The 26,400-nt window shown below is 43.6% G+C and overlaps 1 protein-coding gene across 7 annotated transcripts in view; it reads right to left on the bottom strand.

Annotated features, from left to right (window-relative positions):
- Positions 1–1,098: 1,098 nt before the first annotated feature.
- The window catches only part of NCAPG2 (non-SMC condensin II complex subunit G2), a 65,675-nt gene continuing 40,373 nt past the window's right edge, over positions 1,099–26,400 (bottom strand). For 6 of the 7 annotated variants that reach the window (XM_081799742.1, XM_081799741.1, XM_081799745.1 and 3 more), the window contains 13 exons: positions 25,878–26,051; positions 23,797–23,867; positions 22,037–22,190; positions 21,553–21,726; positions 20,095–20,211; positions 19,866–20,006; positions 19,283–19,382; positions 14,476–14,663; positions 13,702–13,842; positions 10,188–10,291; positions 9,246–9,346; positions 7,399–7,498; positions 1,099–1,502 (listed from right to left, as the gene is read on the bottom strand). In XM_081799742.1, coding sequence (XP_081655868.1) covers positions 1,451–1,502; positions 7,399–7,498; positions 9,246–9,346; positions 10,188–10,291; positions 13,702–13,842; positions 14,476–14,663; positions 19,283–19,382; positions 19,866–20,006; positions 20,095–20,211; positions 21,553–21,726; positions 22,037–22,190; positions 23,797–23,867; positions 25,878–26,051 — 1,617 coding nt within the window. In that variant the 3' untranslated portion in view covers positions 1,099–1,450. Of the gene's footprint in view, positions 1,503–7,398; positions 7,499–9,245; positions 9,347–10,187; positions 10,292–13,701; positions 13,843–14,475; positions 14,664–18,364; positions 18,454–19,282; positions 19,383–19,865; positions 20,007–20,094; positions 20,212–21,552; positions 21,727–22,036; positions 22,191–23,796; positions 23,868–25,877; positions 26,052–26,400 lie in introns of those variants that run through there. The other variant, XM_081799746.1, reaches the window with a different exon arrangement.

Raw genomic sequence — 26,400 nt, 5'->3', positions numbered from 1 at the left:
GATTTTATGAACTACTTTGGCCCGATAGAAATTGAATGTTTTTTCACAAATTGGATTACTTCTCCCATCAAGACTGACACAAGATAAAAGAGAAAACCTGACTACTCTGAAAACTCATATATAAATTTAAAAAGCTAATTAACCTCTTCCCACACAGAAAGCACCAAGCTCAGAGATTGTTACAACAAATCCAAGGAACTATTTCTAATCTAACACAAACTCTTCCAGGGATATAGAAAGATGGAGCATTCCTCAATTCATTTCTTTTTTTTTTAAGATTTTATTTTTAAGTAATCTCTACCCTCAACATGGGGCCCAAACTCACGACCCCAAGATCAAGAGTGGTGCACCCACCGACTGAGCCAGCCAGGCGCCCCTCAGTTCATTTCTTAATACTAAAACAAACACCGGCAAGGACAAAAAAGAAAAAAAAAATCACATTTGCCAAAACAGAAAACATCTTAGCAAAGATGTCTAAAAGTCTTCTGTTCAAAATTAGCTAAAATAAGCAACCCCCACCTCCCATTTCTCAGTTACCTCGGAAAAACCTTACCCTAACTGCTCATAACTGTGGTAAGCAGTCCATTTCTGTACCTTCTTAGAGAAACAGACAGTGAAATTGGTGTTTCTTTACCGTTTTGCTGGGGGCAAAGGACAGAATGAGCATGTCCCATCTGTCACAGGCAGTGGCTCCGCCACGACGCAGGGCCTGTGGCTGACAGGGACACACAGACCTGGTAACCTAGAGCAGACAAGCTGGGGTCGTGGGCGACGCAGCAAGGAAACCCGGGGATGGTCCTCGGCTGGTAGCTCGTCAGACCTCAGAAAGAAAAGATAAAATAACAGCAATTCACCTTCAGGCTGAAGGACTCAGTTCTCCGTCACCCACATTTAGAGCCACCGGCCCATCCTGACATCCAGGAAAGAACCATCAAGACCAGAAGAGGAGGCCACGACAGGACCCTGCGTGAGGCTCTTCCCTGCACCTGGCACGGCCCTGCCCTCTGCTTTCGCACCCTCTACTCTTGGCAGAATTCAACCCTTGTCTCTAAAGGGCAAGACTCATACTAATATTTTTAAATAAAGTACACAAACAGATGTTGTCATCGCTTTTATTACTCATAGTTTAAGCAACATTTTATATATATATATATATATATAAAAAGTCATTTTTAAAACAACCGCATTTGCTAGAAAAGTGTCTTTTCCCTCGCACCACAGGTTTCTGCACTGACTACTGATACCTAGAGTCCTTCATATTAAATATATTATTAACGCGGGCACCAGGCAAAAGCTTAAGAACCTTTGAGTTTCCTACTTATAAATCCCCAAATAAATCCCACCCCTATGATATGGGCTACTAACATTAAAAACACTAAAAAATACACATTCATTTCACTTTTGCTAAATCCTTTTCTCTGTTTTCACATGACCAAAGATGTTGGCTTGGTTATGAATTCAGAAATGCTCCCAGAGTTCTTGATGATGATTCATAGAGAAACCTGAAACATAAAGAAAGATGATTAACAACAGAAATCAGCGACCAAAATACCCAAATGTACATTTTCACAAAATAAACCTAGAAATGTCTTGCAACAGAACACACACTCCAAGAGGCTGAAATAATCAGTAACTTTCACTGATTATTTCTCATATGTGAGGTGGAGCAAGAATCCCCATCACTAGGAAACTGCACTTGAACAGGGCCGTCATCACTGCTCCCGCGGCCACAGCAGTTCACCGAGTCCCCAAAGCACTCTTCACGCGAACAAAACACCAGGCCAGGTTTTCTGTAGGTGAACTCTTACTCACTCAGAAGTACTCTCATTTGTGAGGATCTAAACCGAGACTCAGATACAGGGCAGCCTCATAAATATGACAAGTACATTTCACAATCATGGGCTTTCTCTCCACAAAAACACAAGATAAATGAAAACTATTTATCCCAAGACTCACTATTACAATGACACCTACTCCAATCACTTCCCCTGGTCCTGCCCTACACACCTGTCCCAGAGAGCCAGGTTTGGGCTGAGCCCACGCAAGACACGGGAAGTCCTCACACGGGCATTTGCAGGTGTGTGTTCCCTTCCACCACCTGGTAACCACGAGCGCCTCCAGCACTTCCCTCAGAGGGGATGCTGGCCCTGGACACAAACACCAGTCTCCATCCCCAGTGACGTCTCAGCTGACGCACTGTTCGGCGAGTGTCTGCCTGTGTCCTGCTCCTCGAGGAGACTAACCCACCACATGGTCTACAACAGCCCTGCCTTGTATCAGTACAAACAGGCATGTAACTAAATTCTCTACTAGCCTCATTAAAAGAGATCAGAAGAATAAGGTGAAGTTCATCTTAATACATTTTATTTTACTCAATATACCCAAAATACATCAGCCTGTAATCAACATAAAAATAACACCGGCATACTTTACAATGTTTCTTTCACACTATCTTCAGAACCCAGCATGCACTTAACACAGCATCTCAGGTCAGACTTGCCACATTTCACGTGTTCAATTTCTACATGTGACAAAGTGGCCACTGCAGGGCAGCACAGATCTAGAAAGATTTTAGGATTTTTTTCTCTTTACCTCTGGAATTCCATAATTTTATCCACAGACTTACTTAGGTGTGATTTCTTTTCCATTTAATCCCATCCAGAATTTAGTGAAACAAAAAAAAGAAATTTTAAAATTCCCCATTTCTTCAGCTTTGGGAAGTTTTCCCTATTATCTGTTAGATGACTGCTTTTCTTGGGTCTGTTTCTCACCTGTCTTTACCCTGTGACTCCTCTTCATCAGTAAGTCTGTGTTCTGAGGTACTCCTCCAACGTGATCTTTTTTTTTTTTTTTAAAGATTTTATTTATTTATTTGAGAGAGAATGAGAGAGAGCACATGAGAGGGGGGAGGGTCAGAGGGAGAAGCAGACTCCCCGCTGAGCAGGGAGCCCGATGCGGGACTCGATCCCGGGACTCCGGGATCATGACCTGAGCCGAAGGCAGTCGCTTAACCAACTGAGCCACCCAGGCGCCCCCCAACGTGATCTTTCAGACCGTCTGGAATCTGAGTCTCAGCGGTGACATCTCTCCAATACGTCAGGGACATTTTTAATTTAGGATTTTTCGTTCTACATCATCTTTTTGGGGTATAATGGATTTTTTTCTTTGGAGACTCTTATTATTGTCTGACTGGCCCACCAGTGTTACTTGAGCAATGGCTGTTCTGACTGTTCCTAACTGCTGGGCTACCCTACATGTGTGGCTGTTTTGTGTGTGCCCGACAGACACCTCGTGTAGAGGTGGGATGGTGAACGGTGAGAGGCACAGGCCCTGTGGAGGCCACCAGCGCAGCAGTGAGCTGGAAGGGACAGTGGCCAGTCTTAGCCAAATTACCTCCCTGGGCCAACGTTCTCATGTGTGAAAAGACGTTTGAACCAAGTAATGTGCTCGCCCGCCTGAGCTCTCCAAGCCTTTAAGTCTGTGTCAGAAGCCGAGTCTTCAGCCCACCCACCATCAGGCCCCACCGCCTCCAGCAGACTGTGTTCATGTGCTGAAGAACATGCAACACGACCACAGCCACAGGAGGGGCAGACGGAATCCATTTTCTGAGAAAAACATTAATAAGATAAACAATGTCTGTTTTTATTTACATCTAGCTTTAATTTATCTACACCAATGTCCACTGGGCATTGATGATGAGGGAAGCATGCTTCTAAATGAGCTATAAAAAGCATCCAGTCCCAAAATCATTTTAAAAAGACTATTAAAATTTCATGCAGCAGAATAAAATGGTATTATTCATCAATACTTGATAACCAAAAAGAGGTGATCTCTTCAGGGAGAACGCCTTTCCTTCAAGGTCTAATAACAAGGTTTAATGCTGGGGGTTGCCCAGAACACTGTCAAAGTTGCCTGCACAGAGGCATAATTAATATTGGCAAGTAATTTGCTCATGATTACATTCCATTTACTCAGTGGGAAAAATTCATGATATAACCTGAACCGTAAGAAATACTTATACTTCTAAAATTTCTAATTATAAACTTATTGCTATCTTCATACTCTTTATGAAAGTAATAAATACAACATGCTTGACATTTAAATGCACCAGTGTGCTGGCAAACGTACGCCATTCCTCCTGAGAAAATACGTCCAATTTACAGCAGGTCATCTTAGGTGAGGCAATTAAAGTGCAATGAGAAGCCTTTTTTATTTGGCACCCAACAGACCAGTGAACAGAATACTAACACTGCTAGGGAGAAAAGTCGCTTATTCGTTAAGAAAACGTTCACTTCTGAATTAATGCCCCATTGCCTAAAATATTAACTGGTCTTAAAGATGTTAACTTGCCTTAATGTCTCGACCCCAACATCAAATCAGTAATATTTTCAATTTAGTCTTAAATGTCTATTTTCCATTAGATTGATTTTGTTTTAGACACTGGTTTTCTATAGTGTGGTTCTTGCACATTTAGGGAGCCCGAGTTTCATGGTCCAGTCCTATTTTCTTAAGATGTTTCCACCTTAAAGGGAAGAACTCTTTTTGCCATCTGTGTATCAGCTATTAAATATCCGCACAGAGCCCAACAGAAAGCGCAATCCCAAGACTCTGAGATCATGACCTGAGCCGAAACCAAGAGTCAGACCCTTAACTGACCTCGCCACCCAGGGGCCCCCAGTTTTGAACTTCTGAGGCCTTTTTTTCCCCTCTCAATATAACTAACACGATTCAAGTACTCAGCTTAAAACTCTGTGCAAGTGGGAAAAAAAGAAATTTCTAAGAAGGAGCAAATGTCCCTGTTCCCTTACATCTTCACAATAGTATATACATACCATTCTACACCCAAAAAAACTTATCCTTGCAAATGTTATTTCTAAGAACAAAGAAATCCTGTAAAACACTTGGACTTCTGGGGCATCTGGGTGGCTCCGTCCGCCTCTTGATTGCAGCTTGGGTCATGATCTCAGGGTCATGGGATCGAGCCCCACATTGGGCTCCTGGGCTGGGCATGGAGTCTGCCCAAGATTCTCCCTCTCCATCTGCCCCTACCCCAGCTCACACTCTCTAAATAAATAAATAAAATCTTTTACAAAAATGCCTGGACTTCTGAGATTGTTATATCCTATGAAAATAACTTATCATTTATATAGGTTGTAATTCTGATGTGCCTGATAAAAATATTTACACTGCCGTAGGTTTTCTGAAATACAAACACTCCTCATTTCCTCCAGCTCAGAAGATCACTTCCCTCTTCCCCATAAGTGTCTAGAAATAAATAAGCTCATAAAACCCAAGAGTCTGTTGAGTTTCTCCTTCAAATATACAGTTGCAAACCCAATTTTATTAAAACCACCTGGTAAATATTCAATAATTTCTAGGATGAAGTATATAGTTGAACGCATTCCCTTTGCTCACAACGAGGTCATGCAAACCCCTACCTACCCCAGTGCCCAAGTCAATGCCCTGGTCCGTGGGGGCTTTCTCTTCCCGGTTCTGACCACTGCAGAGACCACAGGCTTTGCAGAGACCCAGCCTTCTCCAGGAGACCCCAACAGTAAAGGCACCCCAGGCCACTGTCCCCACCAGGCCCCCCAGGGCGGCTGTCCAGCCAGCAGCTACCTGACTAGAACAGCACATGGAAGCTCACAGGATTGGCAGAGGGCCCCAGCTTTGGTTCCAGCAGCTCCCCTGGCACCTCCCCTGCCTCCTGGAGACTGGATATCCAGTGAATCCCATCAGAAGGCCTCAGGACTTCTCCATCCATGGAACAGTCTCAGTCCTGGGGTGTGCATCGTCCCTAGGAACAGAGTTGCTCCTCACATCTGCCTTTCCTCTCTGCTTTGGAGTTCGCTTTAACTCTCACTAGCAGATAGTTCGTTACACTGGTGCCCTGATAAGAATTTCTGACATTGAGATTTTCCTGTCCTAGTCACTGTGTGGTTTCTGCCTTCTAACTGAAATGCCACAAATACCCAGGAAACACTTGCTAAAGGAGGCTGGTACAGTTGTCTTAATACCAGACAAAACGGACTTTCTGGGTAAAGCATTACTAGAGATAAAGAGAGACCCTTCGTAAAAATAAAAGGGTCAATTCATCAAGAAGATATAGGGATTCTAAATTCATATGCACCTAATATCAGGATCACAAAAGATAAGCAAAATCCCTCTTATCAGAAATGCAGATCCAGTAGGCAGAAAATCATTAAGAACACAGTTGAACTCAACAGCACCATCAATCGACTGCATACAATTAATAACAGTGTATAAAATATTTACCACAACCAGCTGGGATTTATTCTAGGTATGCAAGGCTGGTTCAACATTCAAAAACCACTGAGTGTAATCCATCACAAGACTCAAGAAGAAACAGCGTATGATCACATCAGTAGATGCAGAAAAACATTTGACTAAATCCAACACCCATTCATGATAAAAAGTCTCAGTAAATTAGGAATAGAAGGGAACTTCTTCAACTTGATGAAGAACATCCACAAAATATCGGCAGCTCACGTCAAACTTAATGGTGAGAAACTAGAAGTTTTCCCACTAAGATCAGGAACAAGGCGAGGATGCCCGCTCTCATCACTGCTTTTCAACACTGCACTGGAAGTCCTAGCTAATGCAGTGAGAAAAGGAAAGAAAAGGTAAACAGAGAAGAGAGAAAACAGTCTTTGTTCATAAATTAGCAATTTAGGGTTTTCAAAGCCTTTCTGCAAAGGAGAAAGTAGCTAAGAAAAGTGGCTACTTTCCCAGGCATACATAAAACTATTACCTAGTTCAGAGGTCTATAACACTTAACGTTCTGAAGTTCACAAAACAGTAAGAAAAACACTGTTTTTGCTATTGATCTGAGAATCAAACACAGCTAATAGCAGAGTCTACAGGTTTGTCAGACGCCAAACCTAACAAAGGCACTCGACCAGAGGAGCCCAGTGAACACCTGCCTCAGAGCAGTCCCTGTGGCAGCAACGGGCCACCCAGGAAGCAAGAAATGACCAGTATTTCTTCAAAGTCTGGAGGAACCTTTCCCATCCTCATTGTGGATGCCTGGGGACTGGGTAATTATGTCTTAGAAATTTGAAGCCTATGGTTTCAAAAACATAGCAAACCACTCTAATCTGTCTAGTTTTAAAACCATATAAAATAAGTTTGTATGTCTTTATTTTTCTGGAGTAGAATTTACCAGATGACAATTTTGTTTTTGTTTTTGAAGACAAATTAGGGAGTAAATTAAACACACGCTCAAGGGGTTTTCCAACAGAGCCGTTTCTGTGCTTACAAGCCTGTTTTCTCACTGCCTGGCTGTTAAGTAGCAGCAATGAGAATAGGATCTGAAATGTATCTACGGAGTAGCATAACTCTCAGAAAAGTCCATCTGGAGCACATCTAGTGCTTTACCTCTCCGTGCTGTCCTCATCCAGAGTGATCTCCATGAACGTCTTCAGTTTTCTGTGAACAGTGGCTGCAACATCCTTCACTTTTGAACTCCTCTGTTTACCTACAGAAAAGTTATAGTAAAGACAGAGAAAAGATTTTAACACCACCACTGCAGTGTTAAAGCAAGCATACTCTGGGCGCCTGGGTGGCTCAGTCGGTTAAGCGACTGCCTTCGGCTCAGGTCATGATTCTGGAGTCCCAGGATCGAGTCCCGCATCGGGCTCCCTGCTCAGCGGGGAGTCTGCTTCTCCCTCTGACACTCCTCCCTCTCATGCTATCCTTCTCTCTCCCTCTCAATAAATAAAATCTTTTAAAAATAAATAAATAGGGCGCCTGGGTGGCTCAGTCGGTTAAGCGACTGCCTTCGGCTCAGGTCATGATCCTGCAGTCCCGGGATCGAGTCCCACGTCGGGCTCCCTGCTCAGCGGGGAGTCTGCTTCTCCCTCTCCCGCTCCCCCCTCTTGTGCTCTCTCTCTCTCTCAAATAAATAAATAAAATCTTAAAAAAACTCTATCAATGTGGGTACAAGTTGAGTAAGACTGAGCCTCCCCACCCTTCGAGTTAATCTACCCATTGACCTGTGTAATAGTAATCGTCCCGACAGGGATGTGAGAAGATCAAGCAGACGTTTTCGGAGGCACCCCATTAGCTCTGAGGGACAGCTCCAATGGACATGATCCCATGAGTTCTGTCTATGCCATCAGAGACCTGATCCTCACCTGGACCTCCACCACAGATAACAACTACCATGTTTCAGTGTCATCACTGTGTGGCACAAATTTAAGTACCTATTAAGTACTAGGTGCTCATCACCATACCTCCCACCCTCACTCCTTCACATGGAGAATGTCCCCTCATTCTCCAGACCTCAACTCAGGTGAAAGTCCCTTAGAGAAGTCTTTTCTGATGTCCAGCATGGGTAACACTAGTCACAAAGTATTATCCTAAACCCGTAGACATGCCGTGCATTAGAGCTTACGGGGAGAGCTTGTTTTAATAGGAGCCCTCTTTGGGGGCGCCTGGGTGGCTCAGTCATTAAGCGTCTGCCTTCGGCTCAGGTCATGATCTCAGGGTCCTGGGATCGAGCCCCGCATCGGGCTCCCTGCTCTGCGGGAAGCCTGCTTCTCCCTCTCCCCCCTGCCTGTGTTCCCTCTCTTGCTGTCTCTCTCTCTCTCTCTCAAATAAATAAAATCTAAAAAAAAAAAAAAAATAGGAGTCCTCTTTGTCTATAATACATTACATCTTAGAAAATGATTTCAACATTAGTAAAACTGAGTAAAAAATACAGAAACTTAACAGTAATACGCAGAGACATTACTGCATTTTATATTGAGGTGAGCATTTCATAGGTATCTCCAACTACTTTTCCAGTACTATTTCAACTGGCTGGGATATTCAAAACACGCAAGTATAAGGCTTAAGTAAAAAAGCAGATACATTAAGTATTAACACCAAAAACCCACCCATCATGAGCAAAAATAAATTCAGATTTTTAAGCACAGGGAACACATGACAAATCAATAGAAATTCAATTCTGAGGCACAGAGAGGGACATGTAATGGGTCCAGTGGGGGAAGGCGACAGGTGGACAGGACTGGTTTCTAAGCTAGTGCAGGGTCAGCTGAGCAGAGGGAGCCCAGCAGACGGTGTGTGCTCAGAGCATGGGATGACAGGCTGCAAGAGCTGGGGGAGTCTGACTGGCAGGGGACATGGCAACAAGGAACCGAGTTCTCAAACATCCTGTAACAGTTCTGTATGAGATCACACCCAGCAATATCCCAGACGGTAGAAGAGAAAGTTTAACCAACCTTTATTAATAACCAAAATAATATGCATAACAGCTGTGAGACACACAATGCCTTCAATATCATCAGAAGTAACACATGCCTTTAATTCATCTAAAAATGACCTGCAAAAAAAATTAATAAAAATCCGTAATTATTCTATAGTATATATGCTAATACTTTATAGAAAAGACTAAGATAGCCAAGATTCATCAACTACCATGAATTCTAGCTTTCAGGTAGTGGGAAGTTGATTAAACTCTTCTCATACTTTTCACTATAAGCATGCCAAATCACAGCACAGGTAAGATATTAACATAAGATGATGTTGCTAGAAAGAGAATAGGGACGTTCTGGTAACCGAGAAAAGCTACTCTGTATACCCACAATGCACACAAAAAAGATTTCATATCACTGAAAATAACCCGTGGATGCTAAATACGATGCTTTTAACATTTTCATTGACTGTATCTACTACTGCAGTTCCTCAGGTATCAGACAACTGCGAAACCTTTCCTTCTCTACTCCACCAGTCCTGAGTGTGCCACAACAATCCCTGGGCTTCAGCCAAGGGACACACCGGCAGCACCGTGCGCCAAGAAACCACGCTGGCATTGAACCCACGCAGGTGTGCGGCGTATCCTTAGTAAGAAGTATTCTACTACACAGCGACATTTTAAATGTTCCCCTCCAGCTGAATTTTAGTTATGGTAAGCATAACCAGGGATTTTTCGGATGGATGTATTTGACAGAAAGTTTGAATTTCTCTTTGTAGAAGTATAATGCAAAATTTTTGAAAAATGCAACTATTTTTAATTGCTGATGAGAGAAAATTCTAGGAAATATTTTTCTCATGGGAAAAAAAGCACCTTTGAGAAATTTTGAGAGCTGAAGGAATACAGCAAAATCTACTGAGAGCTTCTAGTCACAAGGAGAATCTCAGGACAGTAAAGAGAACATGGTTACCTGATCACATCCGGAGACTTCATTATCATTCCTATTAAACACCTTGAAAATGGTGGGAGGTCTGAAAGAACCTCAGGGGTGGTGAGCTCTTCCATATTAGAAACCTAAAAAGAAGTTCCAAATCAGTAATTTCTAAATTGAGACTGAGACAGGCTAGTAACTTGTTTTATACCGCTGTGGGTTTTCAACCAGAAACTAAAAAGAATAGTTTTTATTAACTGTTGAAATATCTATAGTAATTATGATTATTATTGTAGACAGGGGTATATTATTCATTGGACAGAAGTGAAAAGATAAAAACGTTCAACAAACCTTTTCTCAGACAGCCTGTAATGCGGGAGCACTCTCTGTAAATAATGTGTTTTTATGCAGGTCTAACTGGCTGTTGTTAATCATCCAGGATCGGGTTTTCTCAGTCTCAGCATGACCGACATCCTGGACTGAATAATTCCTTGCTGTGGGCCATGCTTTGCACTGCAGGGTGTTGAGCAGCATCCTTGGCCTCCACCCAGCAGATCCCAGTAGTACCCCCTCCCCAGCACTGCCAGTGTCTTCTGGAGAACCACCCACGGTGCAATAATGTTGGTCTGGACCCACGTAAGGGGCTCTGGATTTATGCCCCTCATCACCAACCTTACAAGTTTAAAGTCATCCACTAGTGGCAAATGAACTCCACATGCAAATGGCTCCTTGGAAAATCTAAATCCAAAACCCTGCTCTGGAAGGGGTGGGGGCTGGGGGGGGCGGGGAGGGTTATGTCTTTGTTGCCTGATCCCCCCCCCCATCTCCTCCTCACTCCATCCACCTTTATACATCCCATACTGTCTCTCGTCTACTTCTCGGCCATCAGGGGACTCGACTCAGGTATAACTACATAGTACTTCTAAACAGCCTTTCCATATGCCCTCTGGAGGATTCATAATACTAATGTGGATATTAAAGTCCAATCATTATTATGTTTGAAATAGCTGTTTCTCATTAAAATGCTTTACATCTTAAATGTTGTGAATGCATTTCTGATATAGACAAATGATTATTGACTGGTTAAAATAAAATGTATCTTGGGGCGCCTGGGTGGCTCAGTCGGTTAAGTGTCCGACTCTTGGTTTCAGCTCAGGTCATGACCTCAGGGTCGTAGATCCAGCCCTGCATCAGGCTCTGTGCTCAGTGCGGAGACTGCTTCAGATCCCCTCTCCCTCTCCCTCCTGCTTATTCTCTCTCTCTCTCAAATGAATATGAATAAATAAAATCTTTTAAAAAATGTATCTTGAGATTTTTAGCATATGTAGCAGTAAGATATAACAGCACAGAGTAGGAGAATGCTAATTGGAAGAACATTGTTACAAGACTCTTATGATGCACAGGCATACCGTAATTTCTTAGGGAGATTGATGAGTTAAATATGCATACTAAAATGAAACCTAAAACAATTACACAAAGGACAATATAAAGTCAACAGAGAAGATAAAATGGAACAAACACCTGATTCATCAAGAAATGGCAGGAAAAGAAGAAAAGTAGGGGGACTAATAGAAAACAAACATCAAAATTGTCAAATTAAATACAAACATATCGATGGTTTCATTAAAATCAAATGGGCTAAGGGCGCCTGGGTGGCTCAGTTGGTTAAGCGACTGCTTTCGGCTCAGGTCATGATCCTGGAGTCCCGGGATCGAGTCCCGCATCGGGCTCCCTGCTCAGCAGGGAGCCTGCTTTTCCCTCTGACCCTCTCCCCTCTCATGTGCTCTCTCTCTCATTCTCTCTGTCTCAAATAAATAAATAAAATCTTTAAAAAAAAAAAAAAAATCAAATGGGCTAAGCACCCCAGGTAAAAGGCAGAAACTAGGACCCCCCCCCCCAAAAAAAAGGCCTGCCCATGTGGTGATTATAGAAAACACTTTGAACATGTAGAAAAACATGCTGAAACTAAAAGCCATCTCTTAAACTATCAGACAGCCAATGCATCAGAAAGACACAGCAGTCCTGAGCATGTATGCACCTAACAACAAAGCTCCTACAGACATGCAAATTAACGGAAAGAGACAAGTCCACCACGGTGCTAAACTCTCATTAGTGGAACAAGTAGACAAATCAGTAAGGAGACAGAAGAGAGGTCGGCAAACATGTTTTATAAAGTAGTAAAATATATCAGATTTGTGGGCAAAACAGTCTCTGTCAGGACTACTCAACTCTGCAGTTACGGACAAAGCAGCCAAGGAAATTTGTAAATGTTGGGCGTGGCTGTGCTCCAATAGAAGTTCCTTTACAAAAACAGACAGTGAGTCATGTTTGTCCACAGGCCATTAATTGATTTATTTATAGTTGTTAGCTATAAAGCTCAATGGAGTAAATAAATTCTAGTTCTTATTCCATGTATAATCTAGTTACTAGTTTCCTAAACCAAGCTTTAAGCTTTAAGGAGGGCCTTAAATTCCATTAATTTTTTTAGCAATTTAGTTGGCTGTTTTTATACTCATGGTCTTACGGTACAGAATTTATATAACACAATGCCACTGTCAGATGCCCTCTTCTCATACTGAGAAAATCGATCATCACCTTTCTACCTTCTAAGTCACTACTCCGGAGTGCACCTTCCCTCAGTGCCTCAAGGATCTCACTGGAGAAACAGCTTTCTGTTCGGATCTGAATTATCATCCTGGTTTTGTTGATCTTTACCCAAGTAGGCTAACCGTAAGAACTATGCAACTGCTAGGAAAACAGCCAGTCCTTTACAGAGTAGGAATGAATAAGTTATCTGTTTAAACTGATATCAGAGGTTCAAATTTCCTATGCTTAGACATGAAAAAGAAACGTAAGGCCGTCAGACGCAAAGTACCCCAAACTGCACTGTCAGGCCATGCTGCACCCTGCTCACCACTGACCATAGCTGCTTTCGCCTTGTCAGGAGAGAAGAGTCTTAAGAAATATATCAACTCATGTTGATACCCAAAATGCAAGAAGGAAAAAAAAAAGTTCACGATGGAACGACTCACTGGGTCTTAATCAAAATGGCAACACCCTTAACAAAATTCTCCAGTAGTCACATGACTCGAGTCATCAGCCAGCTACGAACTGTGAGGGGCAGTGGCTGGAGAAGCAGGACACCTATTAAACTCTGGGTTCTTAAAAAATACTTGGGAATAAAACTAATGATGTAATGTATGGGGATTAACATAAGAATAAAAAAATTAAAAAAAAAAAATACTTGGGAAAACATGAAAATGTGCTGCTAGGAGAGAAGAGTATGTTGAATGGTCAGAAGCAGACATGGTGGGGCGCCTGGGTGGCTCAGTCGTTGAGCGTCTGCCTTCGGCTCGGGTCATGATCCCGGCGTCCTGGGATCGAGCCCCACGTCGGGCTCCCTGCTCTGTGGGAAGCCTGCTTCTCCCTCTCCCACTCCCCCTGCTTGTGTTCCCTCTCTCGTTGTGTCTCTCTCTGTCAAATGAATAAATAAAATCTTTAAAAAAAAAAAAAAAGAAGCAGACATGGTGGTTTCAGAATGAGCAGACCTCACCTTCCGTAGTTGGTGACTTATCTCCACCACAGATGCAGCAATCACAGTCGAGAGCATGCCCCGATGGACGGGCGTGTCCATGTGCCAAGACTGAACGGTCATTATAAATTCATGGAGAGAACTCTGAACTGAATAAAGAAGCTACAAGAAAACACAACAGTCATTTCTTAGTGGTTAAAAAAAGACACTTTACAGGAGAAGTATTCCTACTGTCCTCCCCAGAGTTTCAGGAATCCCGATCTTGTTTGCCCTTTATCAACACCCAATCCTTCCCTTCCCATTGCTGACTCAGATCTCCTTACTATCTCCCCTTGTCATGTACAAATAATCAAAATCAGCATTCTCAAAAGTGTATTTTAGTTGGAAAACTCTATGAAATAACAATTGGGCATTCACAAGCCAGTTGCAATCAGTTATGTGTTTCCTGTCCTGCCAGGCAGAAGACTCTTGCTGCTGGCCTGTTGACCTGGGCTCATTAAAACCTGTTCCAAGACTAAGAGTCAAAGGTGGGCTCTTGGCCCGCCTGCCCCAGGTGCAGACAGCACCACCTCTCTGACTGTGCCATGCTCTGAAAAAGGTCAGCAAGCACCACTCGCAGGACAGCACCTGGTAATTATCTCCCATACTGAGGCGCACCCCACCCAACAGCCCAGTGGCACAAGTGAATGCCAGCCGAGCCTGTGTGTGAGGTGACACGTCCCCATGCACCCCTGTCCGCTTGGTGAGCACTGTCTGTCTAGTGACTAACAGCCCATCCTGGGAAGGCGTGAGTACCCGTAGGCCTTCTTCTGGTTGCTTCCTGAAGCTCCGGGCCATACATTCCAACAGTTTCTGAAATACTTTCTGGACCATATCAAACAGCATTGCAACTTCTTCGTCTGAGTCTGGTTTCTGCATCAAGGAACTTCCGGTTACCTCTTTCAGAATGCCCAGAAGTAATGACACATAAAAGAAGCCCTTCACTAGAAAGAATATTAGAAAAATCAGTTATCTAACCACAAAATTTAGCTGAAATTATTACATTTTTCACACAACACATGTGTATTATGGTAACTGGAAAGAAATTGTTACTGGCAAGCCAATACCAGGTCGATCAGATTAATCTAAATTTTAACACACAGGGGCGCCTGGGTGGCTCAGTCAGTTAAACGTCTGCCTTCGGCTCAGGTCACGATCCAGGGTCCTGGGACTGAGCCCCGTGTAGGGCTCCCTGCTCAGTGGGGAGTCTGCTTCTCCCTCTCCCTCCCCCGGCTTATGCTCTCTCACTCACTCTCTGTCTCAAATAAATAAAATATTTTTAAAAAATAAATTTTAACACACATAAATTTTATTTATTTTTATTTTATTTTTTTTAAGATTTTATTTATTTGACAGAGAGAGACACGGCGAGAGCAGGAACACAAACAGGGGCAGAGGGAGAGGGAGAAGCAGGCTTCCCGCCGAACAGGGAGCCCGATGCGGGGCTCAATCCCAGGACCCTGGGATCATGACCCGAGCCAAAGGCAGACGCTTAATGACTGAGCCACCCAGGCGCCCTAACACACATAGATTTTAAAATAAATAAATAAAATTTAAAAACCTGCTCCTTTTAAATATAACACCAATACCTTCAACAACAATAACAGTATATTTAAGTCGATCACTAAGAACTGGGCTCACTACACATGTGGACAGTGTGGCCCCTCGATCACATGGATTAGAGAACATGTCTCCTTTTCTCACATAATGGCAACATTAACACCAGCTCTACTGTCACAAGTCTGAGAAGGATGGCCCAAGAGCTTTCAAAATGTGATTTACAAATGTCATAGGCCAACTCTGCTAAATTTCTAACATTCTGTAGTTTATCGTTGTCTTTCTCTTCTGAATCACTTCCTTTACTGTGTTGCATTAATTTGGTAAAGTGTTGGGGCGCCTGGGTGGCTCAGATGGTTAAGTGTCTGCCTTTGGCTCAGGTCATGATCTCAGTGTCGTGAGATCAAGCCCCACGTCGGGCTCCATGCTGGGGGTGTGGAGCCTGCTTGGGATTCTCTCTCTGTGCTCCCTCCCCTCCCACCCCTGCTTACACAACCTCTCCCTCAAATAAATAAATCTTTAAACAAAACAAACAAAAACAAAAAAAACCCAGAGCCAGGGGTCTCACCCTCCAGAAGCTTCTCAAGCATCATCACTGTTTCTTACTTCTCTCTGGACCCTCACGCTGCCTGACACTCACTGACTGACCTTTTTGAGGTCTGTGTGCATTAGTGCCTCCCCATTTAGACAGCACGCTCTCCCTGGGCAGGAGCCATGCTGCATGATTCTTTCTTGTATACATTTAAAAATATATACTACATAAACATATAAACTATATACTACATATATAAACACATATATAAATTATATAAAATGTATATCTATGTTTTTAAAACTTGTCATATGGGAAAGCACAGAAATAATGTTCCTCATTAATAGACTATTATCTAGGTGAAAAAGAGGTATGACCTCTTTGACCTTATATAGGAATCATATGACCTTACACAGGAAATGGACCATGCAAAGAACCTCAGTTTAGAAAACAAATTAGTAAGATACAGTAAGCTCTGCAAGAGACAGAGATAAGAACTAACCCCAAACCCAAATTTACCTGCTAAAGTAAGTAAAATAACTGGTTATGTTCCAGTCGAGTTTACCCCTCAAAAGGTCTATGGAACTACCAGAATCGACAGTTTCTAAAATCACTGCAAACATAATAGAAACTTTCAACAAATGAATCTCTCTTATTTAAAGGCAGAGGGACACACACTCTGCACACATGCAAGTCACTTCAATGGGCAGTAAAGCATGCTAGGCTCTGAAATCAAAGTACGGACAGCTCAGAGGAGGCCGATGTGCTGAAGATGAGAGGCCCAGCAAACAAGAGTGCTGCCCTTTTTCAACCATCCTCAAGGTCACAGTGTATGGGGAACCACACACTTAACTGGTATAACTATTGACAAAAATTGGAAAAGCTAAAAACTGTAATTCAAAGCTATTTCATTATATTCAAGCACTATGTTCCTTATAACCAAATATACGTAGACAGTGGTTAAGTAAAATACAACACATTACTAAAGGTAAGTCAGAAATTCACAGCCACACAGAATAGATGCCCCTGACTCTGGAAGTTCTTGCTTCTCCAGAGGGAAGCGGTCCAAAGCAATTGCGGGGAGTGACGTCAGCCACCAGGGACGGCATCTGCAAACAAGCAAAAGCTCACGCACTACCCCAGCCCATGGCAGCAGCCGCAGGGAGCAGCGCAGCATGGGGGTCCGTGGACCCCGGCCTCCTCTGCTCTGCCTCAGCCTGTCATGTGTTCCCCCCCCTGCAAGTCCCTCTGGCCCAGCCCCCCCAGGCTCCATGCCAGTGGCCCATCCACCTTTCAGTTAGGACAAACCCCTAGGTTTACTGTCCTTACTCCTTGTTTACTAGAAATGTAACCTCCCTTTTTAAATGGGCTGGTTACTTTCTGGAGGACTACCATCTCCTAGTGCTCCAGCACACAGCGCTATCTTAACCACCTGCCCCAGACGTCTTTTCCCACAGGCCCTGTCGCTTTTCAGTCCCTGATTTTGCAGAACACACGGTGTTTTTTCAAGACGTACGCACTGAATTACAGCTGAGACACCTGCTCTTGTGTGAGCTTAGGTTTTTTACATTTGGGTTATGGATGGGGACTCCGCTCTACTCAAGGACACCTCCTCTAGAACATGCACTTCAGCATGGAGAATGCCATATTATAGTATTAGTGATATAAATGTGATTGGTTTTATAATTAGAAAGTTTTATTAGGACTCTTCCAAGTAGAGCAAGAAGCCCCGTGAACAACAGACCCTGGGTATGCCTCGCTAAGCTGCTAAGTTTGATCCTACTTGCGACAGGGTTACAAAGGATGGCCACGGTTGACGCTCCCCGGGAGCCTCTAATTGTTGGAATGTATAGAAGCAAAGATCATTTCAGTTTGGTTCAGGTATAAAGTCAGCAGCTTCAGGCCTTATTTCTGGGGAACAGATACCTCTATGTAATGAAACTAGCAACATCAGAGATCTAAAATTCAAGTTACCTCCTTGGAAATGTAAATTTTATAAATACTGAAAGTAGAGTCAGTCCTTAGGAGAAAGAATTCCTAAATGCTAAATGAAGTTTTAAAAAATACAAATCATTTTTCATTGTTTCAATCATTAAACTTAAGTTAAAAATGTTTTCACAACAGGGTGCCTGGGTGGCTCAGTTGGTTAAGCGACTGCCTTTGGCTCAGGTCATGATCCTGGAGTCCCTGGATCGAGTCCCACATCGGCCTCCCTGCTTGGCAGGGAGTCTGCTTCTCCCTCTAGCTCTCCCCCCTCTCATGTGCTCTCTCTCATTCTCTCTCTCTCAAATAAATAAATAAAATCTTTAAAAAAAAAAAAAATGTTTTCACAACAGAAAGGAAAAATGATAAAACATTGAATGAAGAAAAGCCAGATTCTGAAACAAACAGTGTTTGTTCTGGTTGATGCTCAGTCTTTACCTGTGGGTATTTAAAACAACTCATACACGACCTTGCATATACTACAGGTTAGTTTCAAGAAACGCATACTTGAAGCGGCAGAGCAGAGCGGATGACACCCAAGCACCGGCCCCCACCGGCCGACCCCGGAGTCTGCCTGCATGACAACATTCAGCACCACCAGGGACTCACTGCAAACTTAACTACGGATTCACTGACTCTGTGTCCAAATCGTAACACTGAATCTACAAATGATAAAGTCATTCTCAATGTCCTCTGGCAGATATGTAGGTTTAAAGAAATTTAAATACTGCGTTTTCAAGTTTCTAATACAGATAGCAGAAACAACCAGATGTAGCGTCAGATCACAGAAACAGTTTTATGAGCCAGTGGGTGCTGCGTGAGGAGGGGGGCGCGCCACAGGCCAGCAGTACTCTCCTCAGCCAAACTATGGGGAGAGGCAGAGGACAAAGCCTGGGTCTCTCCCCGACTCCTCAGGCCATCCCGAGATGGGGCTGTGAGAGTCTGGCCCTGGGCCCTGGTCAGGCCACTCCAGGTAATCACGCAGCCCAGCCCCGCGCCCAGACCACCTGGAAGGAGGCTGATCTCTCACTCACTCATTTAACACAGCGCCTACCATGCAGCAAGCACAGATGCCATGGTATCAGTTACTGCAGGTTCCACTGTCACCCTGTCCTCGGGGTAACAGCAACTTCCCAGTGGTCCTAAAGGGGGCACTGAACAACCCGACTTACGCTCCCCATGTGGTGAGCAGACAGGTTCGGGGCTGCCACCGCACTAACCCACCACAAGGCAAAGTCACCTGACAACCAGGCAAACCAATGGGAGAAGAATCCGTGAGAGAAACTCTGGACTCAGGCACGTCTGACACCAAAAACACCTTTGAACTTCCCGGTCGCATCAGCCTATGAATTCCTTTTTGGTATGAGCTAGTTTGTGTTACATATCTGTCACCCGAAAGCAAGAGTCCCAGTCAGCAAAGTGACGGAAGGTGAAAGGGACTGGTTTGATTATTAATTGCTCTAAACGAGTCCTTTAATGAATGAAGTGTACCTGTTTGCATGATTCGGAGACTCCATTGTAAAAGTTGTATCTGAAACTTGTAATCGCCAAGGCCAACCATCACAACATCCTTACATACTGTCAGGTAGGTCTGTAAGAGACACAGATGTGCGGTGTGATTTACAAGAAACTGAGAGCCAAAAAAGGAAAAGGTAATCATGCAGCCCGCGCCCAGACCACCTGGAAGGAGGCTGATCTCTCAGCCTGGTGAAGCTTCTAATATCTGAATGTACTACTAATTATCTCCTAAAGCAAGTGTTTACAAAGATGTTTTACAAAGGAATTTTCATAAAGATACATTAGTTCTCATTTTTATTTCCATAGAAATCTGGAAACCGATTTTATGTCATTCCACAAACATTAATGAAAACCTATTACATGCAAGGTGTAAAACTCCATAAATATTATGCGGTTTATGTTTTGGGAAAAGACAAACTCTGGGTGTTGAAATAACGCTATATTCAAGAAGAGCAACACTACTGTCCAAAGTTACAACTTTAAAATAGAAAATAAAATCTGGAAGCACATCACAGACTTGGTGAAGAGAAAGTTTCCATGTTGTAAGACTTCTAACCTGGATGATTTGCTGATAAACAACCCTATGAAGCTTGAGATATTCTTCTTCTTGATCTTGAATAAAAGACAGAACTTTGTTTTCTAACCAAAACCCAGTGTCTTCCAAAATGGACAGGTAAACTTTCCCTTCTGAGCAGAACTGTCCAACAACAGAAAGACAAATTAGTAATGGAACCAGCTCTGCCAAAAGACTTTGTATTCAGTCGCACACCCAGGGACAGACTCACCTGGTGCTGAAGATGAATACTCAGCCGGCAGTGGAGGCTGAAGGCTCGCAGGGCCATTGCTTCATTAAAGTTATGAGGTTTCCCACCTGGCAACTGCAAAATTGATTCCAGATCGGCCTGCAAAATAAAAGAACCTGTGGCCATGTTCCGACTACTAAGTCACTACCACACCATATAAGTGAGGATATTCTGAAGAACCTGACACGTAGCTACAGTTGGAGGTGATCTAATAACACAACAAAACTGAGAAATGTACAGTTTTCCCTTCCTCTCCCCCCAGAAGATCCTCCCTTCTAGGTTACTCATTTATTTAATTTATATTTTTTTGTTTCGAATTTTTATTTAAATTCTAGGTAGTTAACGTATAGCATAATATTGGTTTCATGAGCAGATCCTCCCTTCTAAAGGACAAGATAAAATCTCTTAACAGTTGTTGCTCAGGAAACTGTCAGGATCAAGCACACAAAGCATCTGCCCCTGGGGCAAACTGTGACCTGCTCCCAGCCAGGGGGCTATGAGCCCAGACCATCAAAGGAAAGAGAAAGAAAGGCAGTTCCTCGGGAGAACAATGTTCTGGCCACCCAGGCAGGGCCAGAGCCTCAGCTTGCCCACAGCTCCCTAACCCTGTACCTTAAAAGGACGAGTGCCTTAGAGTTGGGAAGTGTTGGGGAGCATGTGTTTGGTTGTCACATGGACAGGGAGTAGGGCTACCATCTGTGTCCCTACTAGCGAAGCCTGAAGGGGAACGCGCCCACCCACCTTCCCCAGAACCCACAGGTCGCCCTACTTTGGGCAGCAGCACAGCCAGCGCCCAGCTTAGTCCACAGGCAAAATCCCAGCACCTCCTACCCGTGCCTGGCTGCCAGCCCTGGCCCATGTCCTGCCCTGGACAGCTGTGCGCCTCCTTCTCCTCCTTCAGACCTCTGCCTCCTCTTCCCCCATCTAATGCTGGTACTAAGCACTGGAGGGTCGGCCTCTGGCTGACCAAACCAGCAGCAGTCACAGAGGCAGTCGCTGACGGCTGGCCCTGGAGATGGCCAGAGAGCCAGTGAGGAAGAAGGAAATATTGAGGTCACAGGAAACACCCTCCAAAGATTCCTAGAAAAGCCTGCCAAGGACTGTGAGGGGAAGCTAGTATTTCCATATCGATGCGTGACGAGTACAGCAAGAGAAGTACAGGAAGAAGTCTTCCTACAGACTGGTGTGTTCTGAGAAAGAGGGCTATCCACGGGCCTGGAAACTCTAAGCTAGCTCCCCTCTTGTCCCGCCAGTTAGTCACCTGAGTGTCCTGTCCTTGTCTGCAAATTGAAGCAGTGGGTTAGACAACTCTCAACTCCTTTCCAGCCGGAAAAATTTTGTACTCTAAGTATGAAAAATTTAGGTCTTATTTTGTCACTTGTACTAATTACATGGACTCACTCAACTCTCACGGTGTCCATATCTGTTCTATAAAGTTACCTTTGACATTTCAAGTGCTTTCAAAAGGTGGTTAAGTTTCTTCTGGGGAGCAGAGAGCAGGCACTGTCGATTCTTTGGATGGGTCAGCAAATACTCTATGTAAACCAGGGCCAATTCAGGTTTTACTGGGCGTGTGTCATGGATTTGCACTTTCCGTTTAGATGCTGAGTTACTCTGAAAGAACAGAGCAAAAACTGACAATTAAAACACACGTTCTGGGGTGCTTGGGTGGCTCAGACAGTTGAGCATCTGCCTTCGGCTCGGGTCATGATCTCAGAGTCCTGGGATCGATCCCGCACTGGGCTCCCTGCTCTGTGGGGGGTCTGCTTCTCCCTCTGCCCCTCACCCCACTTATTCTCTGTCTTTCAAATGAATAAATAAAATCTTTAAAAAAAAAATAAAACACATGTTCTCGGGAAAACATGATTTCTAACACACACATATCCTCATTCAGCAATATTAAAGAAACATGACAGAAATACACCTTGTTCTGGGGTTGTTCTTCTGGCAGCCAGTCGCAGATGAGTTCCAGAATGTGTCCCACTTGTCCCCAGGAGCAGAGACAGTCCAACAAAGTACAATAGCGCTTGTCTGCTGCTCCTTCCTCCTGGTTTCTTAATGTGGAAATCACACCACAGCTGAAAATGTCGAATATATAAAATCAGATCTAACATTTCAGTTAACAGTTTCCCACTCCTCAAAAAGGTGAAAAAAAATAAGCTAAAAACTGAAGGTACATAAGGCCCTCTTATCGTAGGAACTCTTGGACATTCTCCACTACAGGAATAAATATAGTTTCCCACAATTACTACACAGGATAAGTTCCAACACAAAACACGGAATCTGAACACAGCCTGAGGAACACTGAAGTCAAGGCAGTCCCATACGAGTATTAAGTTACCAAGGACATGCCAGTTCCATAAAATCCCCCACTTTTCTCTGTCATCTCCATCAGACTCTAGAGCAAAGACTCCTAGTTTTTTGGGAATAATTTTTTGCTTAGCATCAAAACATTAATTTTTTTCATAAATACGGATAAAAATGAGTCATTTTTACTGAGATAATAACCAACACTCTAGAACGCCACCATCCAGTAAAAAATACAACATGAGCTACAAAAGCAAGCTACTTAGGTCATTTTAAATTTTCTAGCAGCTACCTTAAAAAAGTAAAGAAAAGCAGGTACAATTAATTTCAATAATATATCTTATCCAACCCACTGTCTCCACAATGTTGTCTTCAGGTGTAACTGACAGAGAGCCACTAGCTCTTCGTGCTCCTCCTTCCACATCAGGCCCTGAGCCCACGTGCACTCTGCACCTTCAGCACATCTCAGCCCAGGCAGCCACACGCCAGATGCACACAGGCAGCATGACTCCGCAGTCCCTTCATGCTGGGCTTGAGAAACACCCACAGACATTAAAGTGGACAGCTTTAGGGCCACATAGGCTCTTCCTATACTCCTTAGCAACTCCAGAGCCCACTGGAAACTGCACCCTGCTGCTTTCCCATCACCACTGTGAACTTAAAGCTGAAGCATGACCCACACATTCTGCTGAATGTCACATTAGTAACTACGACGAAGGCAGAGAGAGAGAGAAGGAGGGAGAGACAGAGAGAGGAAGGAAACCTGGCAGGGTTCCCACTCACAACGAGAGAGAGAGAGAGAGAGAGAGAGAGAGAGGGAGGGAGGGAGGGAGGGAGAGGGAGGGGGAGAGAGGAAGGATACCTGGCAGGGTTCTCACTCACAACGAGTGGGCTGGGATGTGCTGAAGGTGCAGAGTGCACGTGGGCTCAGGGCCTGGTGTGGAAGGAGGAGCACGAAGAGCTAGTGGCTCTCTGTCAGTTACACCTGAAGACAACATTGTGGAGACAGTGGGTTGGATAAGATATATTATTGAAATTAATTGTACCTGCTTTTCTTTACTTTTTTAAGGTAGCTGCTAGAAAATTTAAAATGACCTAAGTAGCTTGCTTTTGTAGCTCATGTTGTATTTTTTACTGGATGGTGTGAGAGAGAGAGAGAGAGAGAGGAAGGATACCTGGCAGGGTTCTCACTCACAACGAGAGAGAGAGAGAGAGAGAGAGAGGGAGAGAGAGGGAGAGAGAGGGAGAGAGAGAGAGAGAGAGAGAGGGAGAGAGAGAGGGAGGGAGGGAGGGAGGGAGAGAGAGGGAGGATACCTGGCAGGGTTCTCACTCATGACCTGAGGGTGGGCGGGGAGAGGGGAGGGAGGGAGGGGTTACCTGAATGCAGGCACAGCAGAGGCCGGCATAAAGGACATGAGCATAAACAAAGGGATCTTGCAGCGATCATCCTAAAAGCATAAAAAAGGGAGGAAAAGGGTATTTAAACGCAATGACATTTTGAAAGGCTGTCCACATAACTTCCTAATAACCTATCTTCAGAGCTGCTCGGTAGGAATTAGAGCACTCCTTTCAGTGTTTAATGGGAAACTTAAACCTACTGGTAAGCCTTATATTGGAGAAGCAGTTTCAAAGTTTTAAGTGACATTTACCACTCGTGTGATGTATTAATTTGTGCAAATATTTATTAGGCACCTACTGTGTATGAATTGCAAACCCAGATCCCGGGAGATACATCAATAAGCAGAATAGACAAATTCCTTGCTTTTGAGGCACTGACTTCTATTTTAAAAACAATACTGATTAAAGGGGGAAAAAAATTAACTCTGTATACTTGGTATCCTGAATATAAATGTCAAGAGAATGAACTAGTCAGAAAAAAACTTTTCCATAAAATAATCAGAAAATCTTTGGGAAGACAATATAGTTTAATGGAAAATGTTATAGGCTTAGGAGCTACCAAGCCAAATCTAGGTCCAACCAGACTCCACGTTTTTACCAGCTGGATCAGCACAGAGCAAAGAGGCAGTGCCAAGGTCCGTTTCCTCCTCTGCATTTTTGGGAGGAACGAGACAGGCACACCACAGCACCCCATCCGTGGTGGCACTTAATAAGCCATAGCCATACCAATGTTATTGTGATTACACCATTAAAACAAAGAGTAGACCAGGCTCAATCAAAAACACTTAATAGAAAATATCCTCGGTTGATTGGGAGAATAAGCGATGGTGGACCCTAACAGAAAAAAAAATAACAATTTCCCCCAAAATACACTTGAAACAGAACCAGGGACAACATCGAAATTTGATCTGCACTTACTCTGCATTCAGTTGGAGTGGACCCACCCCTCCCCCACAACTCCCAATACAAAAAATGTTTACTTAATGTTACAAAAGTAGACTGCTAATTACCACTAATTCCACTCTGTCTGGATTATTGACTGTTTATTCATTTATAAAGAAGACCACAATGTTCTCAGAGCAACCGAGTGCAGAGAAGTTCTCTTGCCAGAATCATTTGAAATTAACTGAATTAATTAACTGCCTTCCTTGGGTCCCTAGATACCTGCAGGCCACACTGCTCATCCATCATCTCATCTAGTATTCTATGGGCTTCTCTGTTATCGTCTGAGAATTTTGAGATAATGCTGGTTTCCCAGCCCAGTGTAATTATTTGAGCTTTTAAATGTACTAATAACTTCAGCAATTTAGATTATTTACCTTCCTGAACAGGTCACAGTTGCATTTCAGGGACACAATGAAGCTCAGAGACTTGACAGTCACAGAAATGAGGCTCAGAACAGCTAAGGGGTCAAGGTCACAAGCAGTTTTGGAAGAGCCCAAAAGTAAAATTCATCAAGAGAAGGATGGTTCATAAAACCTATGATCGTTCTATATTTAAACCAGGCTTTCTTTATAATCGGGAGTACATTTTCATCTCTAGCTCAGTCTTACTTCTATTTGTTTTGGAAATATGAACTTCCCTCAGAAGTAAAAAGTCAAGAAACAGGTTTCCTTCATCCAAATAGAAGTTATATGCATGGTTCTATTTGCAGACACAACTCAAACACTTCAGAAACCCATTTGCTTACAGTATGCCATCAAATGCCTAAAAGTGCCCACGAAACTTAGCCGCTATGGCATCATGTTTGCCAACTCTTCTTTCTCAATTCCCAGCTAATCAAACTAAATTCTCAAACGGTGTCACAGACCATTGAAGACAGAAAAACTGAGCACTCACCCCCAAATTTCCCTGAGTGCTGGGGATATGAAATGGGAAGACATAAGGCCTCCACCCTCGAGAAAGGCAAGAGGCCACTTCCCCTGCCAGGTGGGCAATGGCTCAGCATCCCCCCTTACACATGACCAACCAGGTCCTGCCAGGTAAGCGTGTTGGGCATTTTGGCTAATTCTGCACAAATGCAATCTTAATACACCCACCCACAGTGTGAGCAGTCTTACCTTGAAGACTTTCAGGTACTCAGGGAGCACAGAGGCAAACTTGTTAATGGTGTAAACTCTGGCTTCCTTATTATTTTCCATACTTCTGTGAATACTTTTCCAGAGAATCACAACGATTTCTAACAAACCGGCCATGGATGCAACATCGCTTACAGACAATGTTTTGTCCAGAACCTAAGATACAAACAATTTGATTGTGAAAGAATCAAATCATAACAACTATTATGACAACAGCTCTATCTTTAAAAGTACATTCCAGACCTGAAGAAGAAACATAAAGGGTATCAAGTCTATTTTCATTTCATGAAAATGATTTTATCTTCTATTTGAAAATCTCTAGTAGAGGGACGCCTGGGTGGCTCAGTCGGTTCAGCGGCTGCCTTTGGCCCGGGTCATGATCCCAGGGTCCTGGGATTGAGTCCGACATCGGGCTCCCTGCTCAGCGGGAAGCCTGCTTCTCCCTCTCTCTCCCTCTGCTTGTGCTCTGTCAAATACATAAAATCTTTAAAAAAAAAAAAAAAAG

Source organism: Leptonychotes weddellii, chromosome 12 (assembly GCF_054177405.1).
Source record: "Leptonychotes weddellii isolate Sample4059 chromosome 12, ASM5417740v2, whole genome shotgun sequence".
In the NCBI taxonomy this organism is placed as follows: Eukaryota; Metazoa; Chordata; class Mammalia; order Carnivora; family Phocidae; genus Leptonychotes; species Leptonychotes weddellii.
Note: the sequence above shows the minus strand (reverse complement) of the source record. Positions and strands in the feature narration are given on the sequence as shown.